This window comes from Rhipicephalus sanguineus, chromosome 9 (assembly GCF_013339695.2).
Source record: "Rhipicephalus sanguineus isolate Rsan-2018 chromosome 9, BIME_Rsan_1.4, whole genome shotgun sequence".
NCBI classification, from domain to species: domain Eukaryota; kingdom Metazoa; phylum Arthropoda; class Arachnida; order Ixodida; family Ixodidae; genus Rhipicephalus; species Rhipicephalus sanguineus.
This window is the reverse complement of record NC_051184.2, coordinates 112,880,489-112,900,458: the sequence shown is the minus strand read 5'-3', so window position 1 is coordinate 112,900,458 and position 19,970 is coordinate 112,880,489. Positions and strand designations below refer to the sequence as shown.

The following is a 19,970-nucleotide window of genomic DNA, read 5'->3' as shown; positions in this document are numbered from 1 at the left end:
GTTGGGAGCCCTGGCATAACACTTCGCAGTTGCCTCGCCACGGTGGTCGAGTGCTTACGGCGCTCGATTGCTGACCCGAAGGTCGCGCCATTGAATCCCGGCCGCGGCGGCTGCATTTTCTATGGAGGCGAAAATGTTTGAGGCCCGTGTACATCGATTTACGTGCACGTTAGAGAACCCCAGGTGGTCGAAATTTCCAACGCCCTCCACTACGGCGTCCCTCATAAACATATCGACGTTTTGGGGCGTTAAACGCCAGATAATATTATATTTCGCTTCGCGGGTTACACTCGTGTCCTCATATCATATCGCTCCCTCACTAGGCGCCTCTTTCCCCCTGGTCTCGTGATCGTCGGTAGAACTCATTCATACGCTTCCCGTAAATTCCTGTTGTGCAATCATGTGTGTACAGCGTAGTGGTTCTGGCATTTGTCTTCTTTTTCTCGAAACCTGGGCACAGGGTATGCAAAAGCATCTTCGCAGTAAAAGATCGTTCTTGATCACTGCAGATATGGAGCACGTTTCTGTAGCTTGCAATTCCAATGGTGAGACGCGCCCTGCTGACCGGCTGCCGCCAAGGAACGACAATAGCGACCCTTTATTCAACGAAGTTAGCAAGTGGCTTGTGACCTTTGCGTAGGTTTTGCAGTTGAACGATCTCTGATTTGTCGTCAATTTATTAGCGGAGCTGTGGAAGGGCTAGGTCTGACGACGCATGAGTACCCGCGCCGCATGTCACGTTGCAGTTCTCAGACCCATCCATAGATGGCGCAACTGTCCATGTTGTGGGCGAAGTTGTGGCCACGTAGTTGTGACCGCAAAAAATATATATATAAAGGAAGAAGCGAACGTGGCGCCTGTAGATGTAGATCAATCCTGGTGCGCAAAAATGAGTTCCTCGATTGTCGGTCGGTCACTTGCGTATTCGTATGGTGGTATGGCAATAACTGGTGGTCCCGCGGTCGAGGGAGTTTGACCTTTTACAGAGGTCCCTTGTGATTAAACGTTGCCCCATTTCAATTATGCCTGCATTTGAACGCATGACCTTCGTTGCCTGTAGCAACTGAAACGTTGCACCGCTAAATACGAGGATAGCGGTCCCATTTCCGGCATGGAGGAAGGAAACAGAAGATAGCATCTCGAAATGCGATAGAAAGAAAGAAAGAAAGGCAAACATAAAGGAAGAAATAGGAAAGAAAGAAAGAAAAGAGAGAAAGTAAGAAAGGAAGATATTAGGGTAAGGCGGTGCAAATTGAGACGCGGGGCAAAACGCGACGTTTTGACTTTGCCGCCCTCTACAGCTAATACAAAAAGTACATTTTCTTGTTGCTCTACTTCAGCGATATTCAGCTCTATTTCACCGATTCTCTACTGCGCGCGCCCCGCCGGGGCCAAGGTTAAGGCCGGAAGTTTACTGTTATTTTGCGTTACCGTTGAAGTTTGTTTTAACTAATAAATGTTTTCCTAGTTCTCCAGCCGTCTCTGACGGCATTCCTTGGGGCGGATGGCCACGAACCCCACTATGGCGCCAAACGTGGGGCTTGTCGCGCCTACTGAGCGTCATAAAGACTGGGATCTGAAACTGGCAGAAAAGCGTTCGCAACTAGAACGACAGTTAATCGCTCAATAGGTTTGACTCCTGCGCAACTTATCCTGGGCAAAGAATTGAGCTTTCCGCAGGGCAGTGCTTTGACGTGTACAGCCGCTTCTTCAAGGCCTTATTCAAAGTTTGCAGGGGACCGGGGAAAGAGGCTGACCGACGCGGTACAACAAGCCAGACAGCACGTCGACGTGGGCCGAATGGAACAGGCAGGACGGTATGACAAGCGTCGACAAAACGTTAGCTTTGAGGTTGGGGACTTGGTGTGGAAGCGGACACACCCGCTCAGCGACGCCTCGAAAGGTTTTGCCTCTTCCTTAGCTAACAGGTGGGACGGACCGTATAGAATCACCCAGAAATCCAGGCTCTCGTACATGCTGAAAGATTGCTTAACTAATCAAGCGTGTGGCCCTATTCATGTCTCAGATCCGAAACGATTTTATGCGCGGCAAGCCGCAGCAGCTGATGATCCAGATATGCCTCACCAGGGCTCGGCCACCCAGTCACCCACACCACCAAGCAAGTGGTACAACCTGCGTCCCCGGTGATAGACAAGAGGGGTTTGCGAAAATGACTCAATCCCTGTACTTGTATTTTTTCCAGTTCCGTTTTCCTTAGAATTTTGGAGGGAGGAGGAATCATTCGTAGGCCTTCCCAAAGTACTCTAATGTCCCGTTCGCATTGTTATGCGTTGAATGCACAAAATTTTGTTGGTGGCGAGAAGAAAATATTTACTGGTTTTCATTGCCCTCGCTATGCTTTAGGGTCCCTGCAGCCGGACCTTCCGGACCATCCTCCGGTCCCCACCACGTCATTTTGAGGGGGGGGGGACGTGTGGGAACCACGCCCACCAGCTATCGCGCGATAGCGCCACGTGCTGAGCAGAGGCGGTGCGCGTGGCCCAGCTGCGCGGCTTAAAAGGGGCAGCCTGCGCACTGCCCAAGGGAGACGTGCCTCGGCTGCCCGGAAGGACGCGCTGGCCGATTGCTGCTGCCGCCGATCATGGTCGCCGCCTCGTCGTCTCGTGTCCCTGGACCGACCCCGGCGTATGCAGCGTAGAGTTGAATAAATTATTGTTGTTTCTTGTGAGTTGAAGCCTCCGTCGTCCTTGCTCGAACCAGGGATGGGCAAGACACTTTGAAATTGTATCGCGATACGATACAAGATACTCAGGCAAGAAGTATTGGAGATACAGATACAAGATACTACCGCAATAATTGTATCAGATACGATACATACCAATTGTATCTTAAGATACTTCGATACATTCGCAAATTTGCTATTATAGACCCCCATAATGCAGTAGCAAACGCCTATGCACGAAAAGGTTTGCTTGGAATTTTCTTTAATCAGACAATTTTGTTTCACTTTAATGAAGTATCTCTTAGTATCGCAAAAGTTTTGTCCTTCTTGCTCAAAGTGCATTAGTTTACTTCTGACAGAACTTATTGGGCTTTGTTTTGGCTGCTCAAGAGGACAGCTCTTCACTGACAGCGGCTCTTGCCTGACATTTTTGTAATTGATGGGAACCGCTGCTCAGCTTGCCGACCACCTTGCGGGTCGACATCTAATCACAAGAACTTCAATAAGAAGCCGCCGCACTATGGCGCAAATACCGGTCTAGAGTTTTACCTTGTCTTTAAAAGACCGTTAGACAATACCGAATCACCGGTGTACAGCAGCAACAACGTTGCTAGCGAAATTTTTAGTGACGCATCGTGTGTACTTAGAGCTCATAAAACTGCAATGACTTTTCATGTTCTACTTATCTGCTGGCGTAAAGAGTTTGTTATCAATATATTCACTACCGTGCAATGTTTTAACAATTTTTCTTCAACGAGAGAACATGTGAACCCCTGAAATGCCTCATATATATTGTATTGTCTCGTGGTGGTGACAATGAAGAAAGCGGCAGTCACTCTGGTAGAGACGAAACTGCTCATTGCGCAAGCTTGTGCCCAGAAAACTAACTGATATATAGTACAAGCAAAGCACGCTGTACAGTGATAGCGCTGTCAAGACGTTTATTAGCGGGCACTCGGCGACGGCGACAGTCAAAAGCAGGGCCGACTCTCTGCACGAGGAGCGTGCTCTCAGAGAAAAGGCGACCCACTAGAAAGCGCTCGAGAGGACGACCCATTACCGACTACGAACGCTTCGCTACAATTGCCCCGGGTACGAAAAGGGAGCCGCCTGGCGACCTAGCAGCTTGTCACTATGAGTGGGTCATGGTAGGGCTTCAGGCGCTCCACGTTGACAATGTCGCGCCCTCGACGGCGCATGTCCGAAGATGGTTCGATGGGTTCGATCAGGTAGTTGACCGGGGATGTGCGTTCCACGACACGGTAGGGGCCTTCGTATTTGGGCAGTAGTTTGGAAGAGAGGCCAGTTGCAGTGGTCGGGACCGAGAGCCACACGAGCGCTCCAGGGAGGAACGTGGACTCAGAAGTGGTGGTGTCACCGCGCAGGCTCTTCTGCCGCTCTTGTTCGTGCGTTGTAAAGGTCTTCGCAAGCTCGCGACATTCTTCAGCAAGCCTGGCTGTGTCCGAAATAGGCGCACATTCAGATTGATCTGGCTTGTAGGGAAGGATGGTGTCGATTGTGTGCGACGGGTGCCTGCCGTACAATAAGAAAAATTGTGAGAAACCAGTAGTGCTCTGAGAGGCGGTATTGTAGGCGTACGTGACGAAGGGCAGAATGGCATCCCAATTTGTATGGTCGGCGGCGACGTACATCGAGAGCATGTCGCCGAGCGTGCGGTTAAAGCGTTCGGTGAGGACATTCGTCTGCGGGTGGTAAGCAGTAGTTTTGCGGTTAACAACGTTGCACTCTTTCAGAATGGCTTCCACTACTTCCGACAAGAAGACACGGCCTCGATCACTGAGCAGCTCCTGGGGCGGACCATGACGCAGCATGAATCGGTGGAGCAGAAGAGAGGCCACATCGCGCGCTGTAGCCACAGGGAGGGCGGCAGTTTCAGCGTATCGCGTGAGGTGGTCTACAGCGACGATGACCCAGCGGTTACCAGCGGATGTCAGAGGAAGTGGCCCATACAGATCGATGCCAACGCGCCCAAACGGTCGGTCAGGGCAAGGTAGAGGGTGCAGACCTGCCGGCGACAGGTGCGTTGATGTTTTGCGGCGCTGACAGTCGATGCAGGAGCGAACGAACTTCTGCACGTAGCGGTATATCCCTCGCCAAAAGTACCGTTGGCGAATGCGGTGGTAGGTTTTCGATACGCCAGAGTGTGCACACTGCGGATCAGAGTGGAACGACTCGCATATGTCAGAACGCAGCCTTCGGGGTATTACTAGTAGCCACCGGCGGCCGTCGCCGTTGTAATTGCGTCGATGGAGCAGGTCGTCGCGAACGGCGAAATGGTGGGCTTGACGAAGCAACGCGCGAGTAGATGGTGTGGCCGACGGATCAGTCAGTAAGTCTATCAGTGAGGCAATCCATTGGCCCTTGCGCTGTTCGGTAGCAATGGTGTGAATGTCGATGGAAGAAACGGCAAAGTGAGACACTGAGCTGTGGACATTTTCGTCAGGCAAGGGAGAGCGCGACAGGGCGTCGGTGTCAGCATGCTGGCGTCCGTTGCGGTACAGCACGCGGATGTCGTAGTCTTGCAGGCGAAGTGCCCAACAGGCGAGACGGCCTGAGGGATCCTTCAACGACGACAACCAGCACAGTGCATGATGGTCGGTGACAACATCAAATGGGCGACCATACAAATAAGGCCGAAACTTCGCAAGGGCCCAGATGATTGCCAGGTATTCTTTCTCCGTGACGGTGTAGTTGGTCTCGGCTTTAGTAAGCGTACGGCTTGCATATGCCGCGACATATTCTGGGAACCCAGGTTTGCGCTGCGCAAGGACAGCGCCGAGGCCAACACCGCTGGCGTCCGTGTGTGCCTCTGTAGGGGCCGTAGTGACGTAGTATTGGAGGAGACGTCAACAAACGACGGAGCTTTGCGAAAGCGTCGTCGCACTGTGACGACCACGAATTGAGGGGCCAGTTGCTGCCAAGGAGCTTCGTCAGCGGCGATATGATAGTCGCGAAGTTTCGGATAAAGCGCCGAAAGTAGGAGCATAATCCTACGAATTTGCGCAGTTCCTTGACAGACGTAGGCTTGGGGAACTCTGTCACGGCCCGAAGCTTGGCTGGACCAGGGAGAATTCCGTCCTTGGACACGACGTATCCTAGTATCGTCATGCTAGTATCATGCGCTCAAAGGTCGCGGGTGCATTACACAGCCCAAACGGCATGACGTTAAACTCGTACAAGCCTTCGGGTGTGACAAACGCTGTCTTCGGTTGAGCGTCATCAGCCATGGGGACTTGCCAGTACCCTGAGCACAAATAGAGCGATGAAAAAAATTCTGCTCCTTGCAGGCTGTCAATGGCGTCGTCTATTCGAGGTAGGGGATAAACGTCCTTACGGGTAATCGTATTAAGTCGTCGGTAGTCTACACAGAACCGCACAGGGCCGTCCTTCTTCGCAACGAGAACGACAGGAGAAGCCCACGGGCTGTTAGAGGGTCGAATAACATCGCGGCGAAGCATGTCTTCGCCTTGCTCGTTAATTACACGACGCTCTGCTGGCGATACGCGATATGGACGTTGCCGCAGTGGTGGTTGGGTGCCAGTGTCGATGTCATGCGTGACAGCAGACGTGCGGCCGAGAGAAGTTTGCGCGACATCGAACGAAGAACGAAATTCTTCCAACAGGCATAGAAGCTGGGAACGCTCGACCGATGTAAGGTTGTCAGCAATCGAGGAACCAAATACATCAGAGGGTGACGAATCAGATGTGGAAACAGCACTGAGCGAACGGGAGCTGGCGCAGTGCGTGTCACCCGGTGCGTCCATAACTTGTGCGTCTTCGAGGGCTCCGCTCTGCCGAGACATTCCCCTCGCACCAATGTAACAATGTACGGGGATGGGTTCGTAACGAAAATATCGGTGTCGCCCTGAGTGACATGCACGTTCGTAAATGGCACCAGCAAGCCTTTCCTGTTGAAAACGCGGTCAGATGGAGAAAGGAGTGCAACGGTGTCAGCGAGACCGGTGCAATAGACTGACACAGCCGTTGACGAGTTTGCAGAAAGTGTGGTGTCGTCTTTGACGAGTACCTTGAGATATGCTTTTCCTTCTTGTTCGTTTTCTCCTTGATGTTGATTGAAGTCCCGCCAAGGAGATGATCGACGTCGATGAAGCAGGAGGCAGGTTGGAGGTAATAAAAACTTGAAGCTATATTGTAGCGAAATATTTACAGTCATATGTACATCTTGCCAAAGCACACTGATGATAACATAGACATCAACAGCATCTTACTCTTCTACTTAACTTTTCTTAAGTTAGAGCCTAGAACACTGTTACTGCATACGAAGAACCGTGTCTCACTGTTCGACCACCAAGTGGTTACGGCCCAGACAGAAGTTACATCGTATGGAGTCTTACTGATCGATCAGTTAAGTGATTACAGCCTAGAATGAAGGGAAACGAATTCCGTCCAGTCTTAAGTACCTTGCGGTAACAAGAAAAGGGGAGGTGGCCACTGCTGGTCCGCCTCAACCTTCTGTTATCCAATCTGTTTATCCTGAGATTAAGCAACTTCCTACTGGGCTGTCCTTAATCTCGACAGCAGTGTCTTTACAGCGCAGACAGGCGTTTTGGCACTCTTTCCCATCATGGCTCTCTCTCTCCTTCCCACGCTCTCAGGGATTCTCACGGTCGAAAAACATCGGTATCTTAGGCCAGGTGCATTCACGCCATTTTCCCGTACTCATCGAGTTGAACCCGCGGTGCCAGTCGTTAAATGGTTCCGGGAAAGAAAAGGCGTTTGCGTGACCCTGCCTCCCACGCATTCGACCTCGCATTGTTGCGAAAGCACATGTCGGTCGTTGTTGGGGTCACGCATACTGTCGCCTCGAGCGACGGCATAGAGCCGGGGATGTCCTCCTCATTTTCCCACACATTCGGGCCGCCGACCTCTGAGAACGGTCGCTTGACCGCAACCCATGCCGGCCATCGGGGTAGACAAGCTTGCTCAAAGGAAGCCGTTTGTTTTCTCTTGATAATTACACAGCGAAAGAACAGGCAGGGGGAGAGCCGAGAAAGAAGCTTTGTACGACGTACCGTGCCGCGCCGTCCCGTCCCGTCTGCACAATCGACTTATGAGCGGCCAAAACTTAACACATCCCCCTAAAGAGTACGCTGGGCTGTTCTACGCTCAATGATACGATAAAGCACTGCCGCGATTAGGTCGCTGGACTTTCTAACCATACAACAGTCTACACAAACATTCAACACAATTGTAAGACACCAAGATAGGAGAATACAAGAAATGTAAACAAGTACATGCTAAACAATCAAGCACACCATTGCTGCTTCAAGCAGTATGATCACTAATGTCTGTTTCTTGAATTGACAATCACACAGTCCACAATATACAGCAGCAAGTGGGCAGGAACATTCACGTCCCCCCCAGTTGGCATGGCACTGTTATTCTGATGGCTTCCATAGACTACTCTGGAGCCTTGATAATGCATCCGCATTACCATACATACGCCCTTCCGATGTTGTACTGACACATGATATCGCTGTAACGCCAGCGCCCATCTTGTCAATTTCGCCCCGTGCGGAGTCGAAGTTGTAAGGTACGACAGCGGATTGTGGTCGGAAACGACGTTTACTATGGCACCGAAAAGCCAGTAGTCAAACTTCTTTAAGGCCCATATTATTGCGAACGCTTCCCTCTCAATAGTCGACCAGCGCATCTGGGTCGGTGAGAAGCGGTGGCTTGCAAAGGCGATAGGCTTCTCTTGCCCCTCGGCTGACATTTGCGCCAAACATGCTCCCGCCGCCGTAGCTGATGCGTCTGTGAAAAGCCAGTAGGGCTGAGATGGCTCTGGAGTGTTAAGCGCCACGGCCTCGCACAAAGATCGTTTGAGAATCTCAAATGCCGCCTGGGCTTCCTCCGGCCAGGGTATCTTATTAGGTACCGCTTTCTTTGTTAACAGCGTGAGCGGGCTCGTCACCTCTGCGTATCCTCGGACGTATTCGCGATAGTAGCCGCAAAATCCTAACAGGCTGCGTAGTTCCTTTTTGGTGCGCGGTGGTACCAGGTTCTTAATCGCTGCTATTTTTTCAGGGTCTGGTGCATGTGTCCCTGAACCGACAATGTGCCCCAGGTAATGTTGTGGGATTGCGCAACCTGACACTTCTCCGTACTGGCGTTCAGTCCCGCCTTATCTAAGACCTTAAGAATAATGTTGAGATGCTTTAAGTGCTCCTCCCAAGTGCTAGAAAAATAGCAATATCATCAAGGTATGGCGTGGCATACATTTGATGTTGCGACAAGAGCTTATTCACCATTCTTTGAAAGGTTAACGCGGAATTTTTTAGCCCGAAAGGCATCACTTTCCATGCGTACTGACCCTCATGCGTTACAAACGCGGTGAATTGCTGACTCTTCTCTTCCATCGGTACCTGCCAGTACCCGCGCCTAAGGTCCACTACCGTAATGAACTGCGCTCTACCTACTCGGAAAATCAATTCCTGAGGATTCATCATAGGGAACGCATCCACTTTGGTGACAGCATATAACGCCCTATAGTCCACACACATGCGGATAGTCCCATCTTTCTTTCCGACGCATACTACCGGGTGTGCGAACTCACTCTCCGTGGGGTAGATCAACTTCGAAGTCAAAAGCTCGTCACTTGCCGGCTGACTTCCTTCTTTTATAGTTCCGGCACCCGATAAGTAAACACCTTTTTTTGGCTGGTGGCCCGGTTCTATTTCTATCTTATGTTCGTCTACCTTCGCTATACCCGGGGTGCCGTCAAAGAGTGTGCAATATCTCTGGAATACCGCCTGTATTTCCGCCTGTGCGTCAGCATCAAGGTGAGCAACCTTCTCGCTCGTTAGCACTAGCTCTTCCCGCTTTATAGTGGTTGGTTGTGGAGCATATTCCACCTCCCCAAAAGCATGGTCCTCAGCGAAGACGACCACAATATGACTGACCCTTGCACAGTAAGATCGAATGTTGTTGGCGTGGACACTTTTCACCTTTCCCTCAGATGCTTCAACACGGTGTAGAGAAGCCTTGGGACATGGTAATGGGTTACCTTCTCCAGCGCCTGCTAGTGGGTCGTCCTCTTTGGTTGCTTGAAAAAAAACGCCGCTCGCGCAGGGAGTTCGTGCCTTGCCGTGACTGTCGTCATTACTCACTGTCGTTGAGTGTTGTATATTAAACACCTTAACAATTTGGTGGAGAGTGCTCTGCTCCCATTCAATGCCCCTGGAGCTGCGATGCCGTACCCTGCCATCTACCATGCCTCAAGACGCCGCCCAGCAAACGCCTCCTCTCGCAACGAGCACATGTCCCGGTGTCCCCCGTATACGCGATCCACCTATCTTCACTGGCGCCGATAGCACCGACGTGGAGGACTGGCTCGCAATTTACGAGCGCGTCAGCATCCCCAACAAATGGGACGAAGAAGGCAAGTTAAGCAACTTGGTATTCTACCTCGCGGGCGTAGCAAGCTTGTGGTACAACAACCACGCGTCCGATTTTGCGTCTTGGTCCGATTTCAAGACCGCCGTCATCAGCGTTTTTGGCCGCCCAGCAGTTCGTAAGCTGCAAGCCGAACAGCGCTTACGTGAACGATCTCAGCAGGCTGGTGAATCTGTGGCGATGGGCGACCTCACAGACCGGCGAAGTCTCGGTCTTGCCAGAGAGAGAGAGCGAGCCCGACACGACCGCCTTGGCCAGAAGTATTTTAATCTCTTTCTTTCGAACGCAAGCGCGCGCAGGCCCGTGGCAGCGGCACCTGCCTCGTGCAAGAGCGATCGTCTCCGTCCTCTTCTTTGCGACGCCGATGCTGCTGCCGCTACAGAGGGCTCCCCCCCTAGAGAGTAGGAAAGTCCGACGAACGATCATAACTCCAGGTGACACGGTATGTCTTGGGTGTCGCATGAGAAGGCAGCGATCCGGGACGCAGTAGCGCTGCGTCGCACGATGGTGGGGCCGATGGCAACGTTGCTTCGAAATAGGCAGGCTTGATACGTTCGAGAGCGATTGTGTCGGGCCGGCCGTTGACGTTGACGACGAATGTCGACGGACGACGCTCCAGAACTCGATACGGCCCGGAGTAGTGCGGCTGCAAAGGCTTCCGCACAGCACAGTTGCGCACGAAAACGTGTGTAGCAGAGGTGAGCTGCGGAGACACGTAAGGAGCTCTCGGTTCGTGCGGGCGTGTAGGCACGGGGCGTAGTTGCTGGAAGATGTTTTGCAGGTCGGAAACGTAGTCTCCGGCTAATGGCACAGGTGTTTTGGCGGGGGCTTCGAAGAAGTCGCATGGTAGGCGTAGCGAACTGCCGTAGACCAACTCGGCGCATGAACAGCCCAGATCGCTTTTGATGGCAGTTCTAATGCCAAGCAAAACGAGTGGCAGTTGAACGACCCACTTCTCTGGTGATCCTTGTGCCATGAGGGAGGACTTTAGATGCCTGTGGAAACGTTCGACCAGCCCATTGGTTTGTGGGTGGTAAGAGGTCGTGCGGAGGCGTGTCGTTCCGAGAAGCTTGAGGAGTTCTTTGAAGAGCGCCGAATCAAACTGCCGACCGCGATCGGTGACTATGGTAGATGGGCAGCCGAACCTCGCAATCCATGTCGACACGAAGGCTGCTGCAACTGTGGGCGCTGATATGTCGGCGATGGGTGTAGCTTCTGGCCATCGTGTGTAGCGGTCGATACATGTCAGTATGTAACTGTAGCCCTTGGAAGGTGGGAGAGGGCCGACCAGGTCCAAGTGTACGGTGTCGAAACGCGCGTCCGGTGGAAGGAAAAACTTCGCAGGCGGAATGGGATGGCGCTGGATCTTGGAGCGTTGACACGGCAAACAACAGCGCATCCAGTGGCGAACTTGGGCGTTTAGCTGAGGCCAAACGTAGCGACTGGAAATGAGCTTCTGTGTAGCGCGAATTCCGGGATGCGACAGACTGTGTACAGCATCGAACAGGCGTCTGCGAAGCGGTTCCGGAATGAAAGGTCGGGGTGTGCCGGTAGAAGTATCACACACTACCGATGTACCATCTGAAGTCAAAACGACGTCCTCCAGCTTCAGGGACGTTGACGAATTTCGGAGGGTACGTAGCTCGGTGTCGTCACGCTGGTGAGTAGCGAGTAGGCCGACGTCGATAATGGAAGGCTCTGCAGTTGCCGTGGAGACTGCATCGACGCGGCTCAGAACATCGGCAGGAATGTTGTCGGTGCCTTTGACAGGACGGAACGTTGTGGTAAACTCCGAGATGTAGGAGAGGTGTCGACTCTCGCGAGGCGAGTAGTAGGACGCAGATCGGTTCATCGCGTGCACAAGGGGCTTATGGTCGGTCAGGACGCTAAACTGACGACCTTCTAGGAAGTGCCGGAAGTGTCGAACAGCCAAGTACACGGCGAGTAGCTCGCGGCCGAAAACGCTGTAACGGCTCTGTGCAGGCTTCAGCTTCTTTGAAAAGAAAGCGAGTGGATGCCATGCACCATTGATGAATTGTTGCAAAACGGCGCCGACAGCGTTGTTCGAGGCGTCTGTCATGATAGCAGTCGGTGCATCTGGTTTCGGATGTTTCAGGAGTGTTGCACTGGCGAGGGCACTCTTGACTCTTGTGAACGCGTGGGCGGCTTCTTCAGTCCACTGAAGCGCTTGGTTCCTTTTGGAGTGGAGAAGACCGTCTAGAGGGGCGACCAGTCGTGCACAATCGGGTATAAACCGTCGATAGAAATTGACGAACCCGAGAAATTGTCGAAGTTTGGTCATCGTTGTCGGTTGTGGGAAAATCTTCGACGACGCGAATCTTGGATGACAGTGGTCGAATGCCGTTCGCGTCGACTACGTGTCCAAGGAACTCGAGTTCCTGTCGACCAAGTTCACTTTTGGCGGCGTTGATGACGATTCCGCGGCTGGCGAGGGGGGAGAATAACAACCGCAGGTGTTGAACATGTTCTTCAGCGGAAGGACTTGCGACAAGGAGATCGTCGATATAGGCAAAGACGAATGGCAAGCCTCGGGTGACGGAGTCTATGAAACGCTGGAACGCTTGACCAGCGTTTCGTAGGCCGAAGGGCATGCGGAGGAATTCAAAAAGACCAAAAGGTGTGGTGATGGCGGTCTTCGGGATGTCTTCTTCGGCGACTGGCAGTTGATGATAGGCGCGAACAAGATCGATCTTAGAAAAGATCGTCGCACCGTGCAGTGCTACCGTGAAGTCCTGGATATTCGGAAGTGGGTAGCGATCAGGAACCGTGATGTTGTTGAGCGCCCGGTAATCGCCACATGGACGCCAATCCCCAGACTTCTTCGGCACCATATGAAGCGGAGACGCCCAGTTGCTAGAAGAAGGTCGGATGATCCCGAGTGCGAGCATGTGCTCGAACTCCGCGCGGGCAACCTTGAGTTGCCCGCGCGGAGTTCGGAGGCGTGTCGTTCCGGAGGGCCGGAGGTGACGATGTGATGACAAACGTCGTGTTGGACCGGTTGCGTCCAGTCCGGCTGGCGCGTCAAAGTGGAAAACTCACGAAGGAGCTCGGCGAAAGGTTCTTCTAGCATAGAAGATATGGGCGCGATCGGCGATGTGGTTGTTGCAAGGGCGCCGGTAACGGTCAGCTGGGTAAGAGAGTCGACAAGACGACGGTGTTTCACGTCGACAAGGAGTCCATAGTGGTGCAGGAAATCAGCTCCGATGAGGGCGCGTCGGACATCTGCAACCAGGAAAATCCAGCGAAACGCTCGTCGGAGGCCAAGATTGAGCATGACGGAGCGTGATGCGTAGACTGGAATCCTGGTACCGTTGACAGCTTGCAAAAACGACACAGGTGTCGTTTTTCGGTCGGAGCGTTGAGCAGGAATAATGCTTACGTCTGCACCAGTGTCGACAAGGAAACGTTGTCCTGTGGCTCTGTCCGTGAGGTAGAAGAGGCGACTTGTGTGCTGGGCCGGACCGCTGGTCGCCGTCAGAGGTCGGCCGGCCTGTTTCCCTGCCACGCACAAGGACGGCGGCAGTGTCGAGAGTCGTTTCCAAAACGGCGATGGTAGTAGCAGATGCCAGGCGTTGGTGACGCGTCACGGCTAGTGGGTGTGCGTCTCGGCTTGCTGGAACTTCGGTGGCGTGAACGGTGAGGTGACGCGCGGCGTTGTTCTGCTGCAGAGACGATGCGTTCGAGACGCTCGCACAGGGCGTCGAGCGGCGACTGGGCTGTCGAAAAAGACGGCAGAGTTCGCAGCGTGGTGGTACCCTCACCAGTCGACGGTGTCGTGGCTGCGATGGCTGGCGTGGCTACTTCCATCACCTTGTCAGCCAACGCGGCAAGTCCGGTGAGGTCCATGGTAGAAGCTGTTGCCAGAACCATCTGCACGTTAGCCGGCAGTCGTTGTAAAAACAGCTCGCATAACAGCGCGTCGTCGACGGATCTCGCGTTGTCTCCGAGCAGCTGCTTCATTCGGCGAAGAAGTTGGCTGGGGCGTCGGTCGCCGAGTTCTTCAGTGGACAGAAGCTGCTGTATGCGAGCACGCTGTGAAACTGCCGTGCGCTGTAGCAGGGTCGTCTTGAGATCGTCGTAGGCGTTCGCAGACAGCGGGTTGCTCAACAGATCCGCTACTTCGTCAATGGCGGTGGGCGAGAGTGCCGCAACAGCATAGTGGAACTTCGTAGCTTGGGAGCGGATACCAGCAACTTCAAATTGTGATTCCGCCTGAAGAAACCACGCCGAAGGATGCTGGTCCCAGTACTGAGGAAGGCGGACAGCGATGGCTGAACAGGAAGGCTCACCGCGTTGCTCGGGAAGGTTCTGGTCTCGAGAACTTGTACCGTCAGTCTGTTCCATGGTCGCTTCTGCCACGGAAACGTATGGCCACAATCACGTCCGGGTCACCAAACTGTGGCGATGGGCGACCTCACAGACCGGCGAAGTCTCGGTCTTGCCAGAGAGAGAGAGCGAGCCCGACACGACCGCCTTGGCCAGAAGTATTTTAATCTCTTTCTTTCGAACGCAAGCGCGCGCAGGCCCGTGGCAGCGGCACCTGCCTCGTGCAAGAGCGATCGTCTTCGTCCTCTTCTTTGCGACGCCGATGCTGCTGCCGCTACAAATCTTTCACAAGTTATATCGAAGACGTCCTCGACTTGTGCAAGAAGGCCAACGGAACCATGTCTGAGTCTGACAAGATCCGGAACGTAATGAAAGGCATTGACGACGATGCCTTCACCATGCTGCTCGCCAAAAACCCTGGCACAGTGGCCGAGGTCATAACGCTGTGCCAGAGCTACGAGGAGCTCCGCCGGCAGCCTTCGATGACCCGTCGCTCCCCATCACGCGACGCAGAGCTTGCTGGCTTGGCGGCAATATCTGACCAGGCCGCGTCGCTGGCAGAAGTCAAGTCATTCGTGCGCGAGGAAATTGCACGCCAGGTCTCCCTCCTCGCCTTTGCCCACCCGCCGCAAGTTCAACAGTCGTCGACCACCCTTCTTCCTCCTCTCCGCCGAGCGATTGAGCAGGAAATTGTGGAGGTCATGCCTGAGTACCACCCGCAACCTCCGGCTCCTGCGCCCCAGAGTTACGCTCAAGTTGTCGCCAGGACGCCCCAAGTAATTCCTGCGGCTGCCCCAATGAGTTATGCCGAAGCCGCCGCTAGACCTCCGTTTTTTGAGGCGGGTGTGCCGGCTACATATACTGACGCCATCCCTCGGCCCCGACTGCAGCCCACCATGCAGTCATTTCAGCAGCCGACCCGTCAATCGCGTCCTGCGACATGGGCGGGACCTACTCCGGCGAACCGATGGCGCACCTCTGACAACCGGCCCATCTGCTTTGCTTGCGGTTACGCCGGTCACGTGGCACGTTATTGTCAACGCGTGCAACCACCTCCAGTCGCGTCACCTGTCACCGGCCAGTCAAGCCGTGCATTCTACGACCCACCTCCACCTATGTCGCCGACGTCACGCCCACCTCCAGCTACTCGCCGCTCTCCGTCTCCACGACGTCGATCACTGTCACCCATGCGGCCACGTTCGGTCGCACGAGAGCAGGAAAACTAGTCGTCGCAGTCCAGGAGGCAAGGGCTGCGACGCTATCGAACTGTGAAAGCCCTCAGCGAAGTCCATCGAATGTAATCGACGTGCTCGTGGACGGTGTTCGCCCATCGGCCCTTATCGATACTGGAGCCGCTGTATCCGTTATGGACGCGAAACTTTGCCGCTTACTTCGAAAAGTGATGACGCCACTTTCTGGGATGTCCCTCCGTACCGCGAGCTCCCAGAGTATTCATCCCACAGCAGTATGCACTGCTCGCGTCGTCATTCAGGACGTCCTGTTCGACGTCCAGTTCATCATAATTGCGGCATGCTCTCACGACGTCATCCTGGGATGGGATTTCCTCTCCCGCCACGACGCCGTAATTCGTTGCGCGCCAGCCGAAATCGAAATCTCACCGTTCTCACATTTGACGCCGACAGACAGTCCATCGGCAGTGAGCAAGATTCTCGTCACAGACGATACGAAAGTGCCTCCAAACTCGTCAACGGCTGTGTCCGTCTACTGCGCCGGTCTCTCCGACACCATTGCACTCCTTTCGCCATCTGCCCGCGTCTGCACTAGGAAAGGGTTGCTGGTACCTTTCGCGACCGTGCGAGTCACTCAGGGCAGCACCGCTATTTTTGTTACCAACCCATCCCCGTGCATTGTTACGTTGGTTCGAGGGGAATGTCTCGGCAAAGTGGAATCCGTTGAAGACGCACAAGTTCTGGACGCACCCGATGACTCGCACTGTACCAGTTCCCGCACCATCAGTGCTATTTCCACGTCTGATTCGTCACCTACTGATGTATTTGGTCCCTCCATTGCTGACAACCTTACGTCGGTCCAGCGTTCGCAGCTTCTGTGCTTGTTGGATGAATTTCGTCATTCTTTCGATGTCGGGCAAACATCCCTCGGCCGCACATCCGCTGTCACGCATCGCATCGACACTGGCGCCCAACCACCACTGCGGCAACGTCCATATCGCGTCTCCCACAGAACGCCGGGTAATTAACGAGCAAGTGGACGATATGCTTCGACGCGATGTAATTCGGCCCTCCGACAGCGCATGGGCGTCTCCTGTTGTTCTCGTTGCGAAGAAGGACGGTTCTGTGCGGTTCTGTGTGGACTACCGACGGCTCAACAAGGTCACTCGTAAGGACGTGTATCCACTGCCGCGAATCGACGACGCCATTGACAGCCTCCAAGGAGCCGAATTCTTTTCATCTCTCGATTTGCGCTCGGGGTACTGGCAAGTACCCATGGCTGATGACGCTCGACCAAAGACAGCCTTTGTCACGCCCGACGGCTTGTACGAGTTCAACGTCATGCCGTTCGGTCTGTGTAATGCGCCCGCGACCTTCGAACGCATGATAGACACCGTTCTGCGTAACTTGTAATGGCACACGTGCCTGTGTTACCTGGACGACGTCGTCGTCTTTGCTCCGGACTTCTCCACGCATCTCCAACGTCTGCGGCATGTTTTGACACGTTTGAGCAACGCCGGCCTCCAACTGAATCTGAAGAAGTGCCGATTTGCGGCACGGCAGCTGACAATCCTCGGCTACGTCGTGTCCAAAGACGGAATCCTTCCCGATCCGGCCAAGCTTCGGGCCGTGGCCGAATTTCCCAAACCTACGTCCGTCAAAGAACTGCGCAGTTTCGTCGGACTGTGTTCATACTTTCGGCGCTTCATACGAAACTTTGCCACCATCATATCGCCGCTGACGAAGCTCCTTGGAAGTAACGGACCCCTAAACTCGTGGTCGTCCGAGTGTGACGACGCGTTCGCAAAGCTCCGTCGTTTGTTGACGTCTCCTCCCATACTACGCCACTACGACCCTACGGCCCCAACGGAGGTACACACGGACGCCAGCGGTGTAGGCCTCGGCGCTGTCCTTGCGCAACGCAAATCAGGGTTCCCCGAATATGTCGTGGCATACGCAAGCCGTACGCTTACCAGAGCCGAGACCAATTACTCAGTCACGGAAAAAGAGTGCCTGGCGATCATATGGGCCCTTACAAAATCCCGACCTTGTTTGTATGGTCGCCCATTTGATGTCGTCACCGACCATCATGCACTATGCTGGCTGTCGTCACTGAAGGATCCCTCAGGCCGTCTCGCCCGCTGGGCACTTCGCCTGCAGGACTACGGCATCCGCGTGCTGTACCGCAACGGACGCCAGCATGCTGACGCCGACGCCCTCTCGCTCTCTCCATTGGCTGACGACAATGCCCCCTGCTCAGTATCTCACATAGCTGTTGCTTCAATCGGCGTTCACACCATCGCTACCGAACAGCGCAAGGATAAATGGATCACCTCGCTGATCGACTTGCTCACTGATCCGACGGCAACACCATCTACTCGCGTGTTGCGTCGTCAAGCCCACCATTTCGCCGTTCGTGACGACCTCCTGCACCGACGCAATTACAACACCGACGGCCGCCAGTGGCTACTAGTGATACACCGCAGTCTGCGTTCTGAAATATGCGAGGCCTTCCACTCCGACCCGCAATGCGCGCACTCTGGGGTATCCAAAATTTACCACCGCATTCGACAACGATACTTCTGGCGTGGGATGTACCGCTACGTGCAGAAGTTCGTTCGCTCCTGCCTCGATTGCCAACGCCGAAAGCCTGCAACGCACGTGTCGCCAGCAGGTCTACAACCATTACCTTGCCCTAACCGTCCGTTCGGGCGCGTGGGCATCGATTTGTATGGACCACTTCCTCTGACTTCGGCTGGTAACCGCTGGGCCATCGTCGCTGTTGACCATCTAAAGCGATACGCCGAAACCGCCGCCCTCCCAGCGGCTACAGCGCGCGATGTTGCCTCCTTCCTACTACGCCGATTCATACTGCGTCACGGTCCACCCCAAGAGCTTCTCAGCGATCGAGGCCGTGTCTTCTTATCGGAAGTCGTGGAAGCCATTCTGAAAGAGTGCCATGCTGTTCACCGCAAAACTACTGCTTACCACCCGCAGACGAATGGCCTAACCGAACGCTTTAACCGCACGCTCGGCGACATGCTGTCAATGAACGTCGCCGCTGATCACACCAATTGGGATGCCATTCTGCCCTTCGTCACCTACGCCTATAACACCGCCCCTCAGAGCACTACTGGTTTTTCACCGTTCTTCTTACTGTACGGAAGGCACCCGTCGCACACCATCGACACGATACTTCCATACAAGCCGGATCCATCTGAGTGTGCGCCTATTTCTGACACAGCCAGGCTCGCTGAAGAGTGTCGCGAGCTTGCCAAGACGCAGGAACAAGAGCTGCAGAAGAGCATTCGCGATGGCACCACCACTTCTGAACCCACGTTCCTCCCTGGAGCGCTCGTCTGGCTCTCGGTCCCTACCACTGCAAGTGGTCTTTCTTCAAAACTGCTGCCGAAATACAAAGGCCCATACCGGGTCGTCGAGCGCACATCCCCGGTCAACTACTTGATCGAACCCATCGAACCAGCTTCGGACATGCACCGCCGAGGGCGCGACATTGTCAACATGGAGCGCCTCAATGCCTACTATGACCCACTCATAGTGACGAGCTGTTACGTCGCCGGACGGCTCCCTTTTCGTACCCGGGGTAATTGTAGAGAAGCCTTGGGACATGGTAATGGGTTACCTTCTCCAGCGCCTTCTAGTGGGTCGTCCTCTTTGGTTGCTTGAAAAAGAACGCCGCTCGCGCAGGGAGTTCGTGCCTTGCCGTGACTGTCGCCATTACTCATTGTCGTTGACTGCTGTCTATTCAACACCTTAACAACGGTAAGAATGTTCGCGCTCACGTCCAACCACTGTGAATGGGCCTAGCCATTTAGGTGACATCTTACAATTCCGATCATTGTCGAAAACTACCACTTGGTCGCCAACGTTAAAAGCTTTGAGCCTGGTGCTGCGATTATACGCACTGGCGTAACTCTCCTGATGAGTTGCACTCATTAGCTCAGCAATATTAGCGGCAGTCTCGAGCTGCTCCTTAAGTTGCTGTAAATACTTGGCGGGGCTTTCTCTCAATATCGCCGGCACCGGCATTTCACCAGTCCACGTCCTCTGCAGTATTAGAAGCGGTCCCGTGGGATTCCTTCCATACAATAGACGAAACGGAGCTACTCCGGTTACCTCACGGGGAACTTCCCGATAAGCCCATAAAACCATTGGGATCAATTTGTCCCAATTCTTGGAGTCTCTCTGAATGACATGATACAAAATGTTTTTCAGTACTCCATTCCACCTCTCTACAACTCCATTACTCTCTGGGTGTTCTGGGGTTGAGAATCTTGGTGTGCAGCCTAATT

At 53.9% G+C, this 19,970-nt stretch overlaps 1 protein-coding gene across 1 annotated transcript; it reads right to left on the bottom strand.

Moving 5' to 3' along the window:
• Positions 1–13,615: 13,615 nt before the first annotated feature.
• LOC119405806 (uncharacterized) lies at positions 13,616–14,485 on the bottom strand. Its single transcript, XM_037672632.1, has one exon. The coding sequence runs from the start codon at positions 14,483–14,485 to the stop codon at positions 13,616–13,618; it is 870 nt and encodes a 289-aa protein (XP_037528560.1).
• Positions 14,486–19,970: the final 5,485 nt, after the last annotated feature.

Excerpts from the sequence above, each read along its gene's own strand:
- LOC119405806 (XM_037672632.1), bottom strand. The coding sequence starts at position 14,485 with ATGGAACAGACTGACGGTACAAGTTCTCGAGACCAGAACCTTCCCGAG.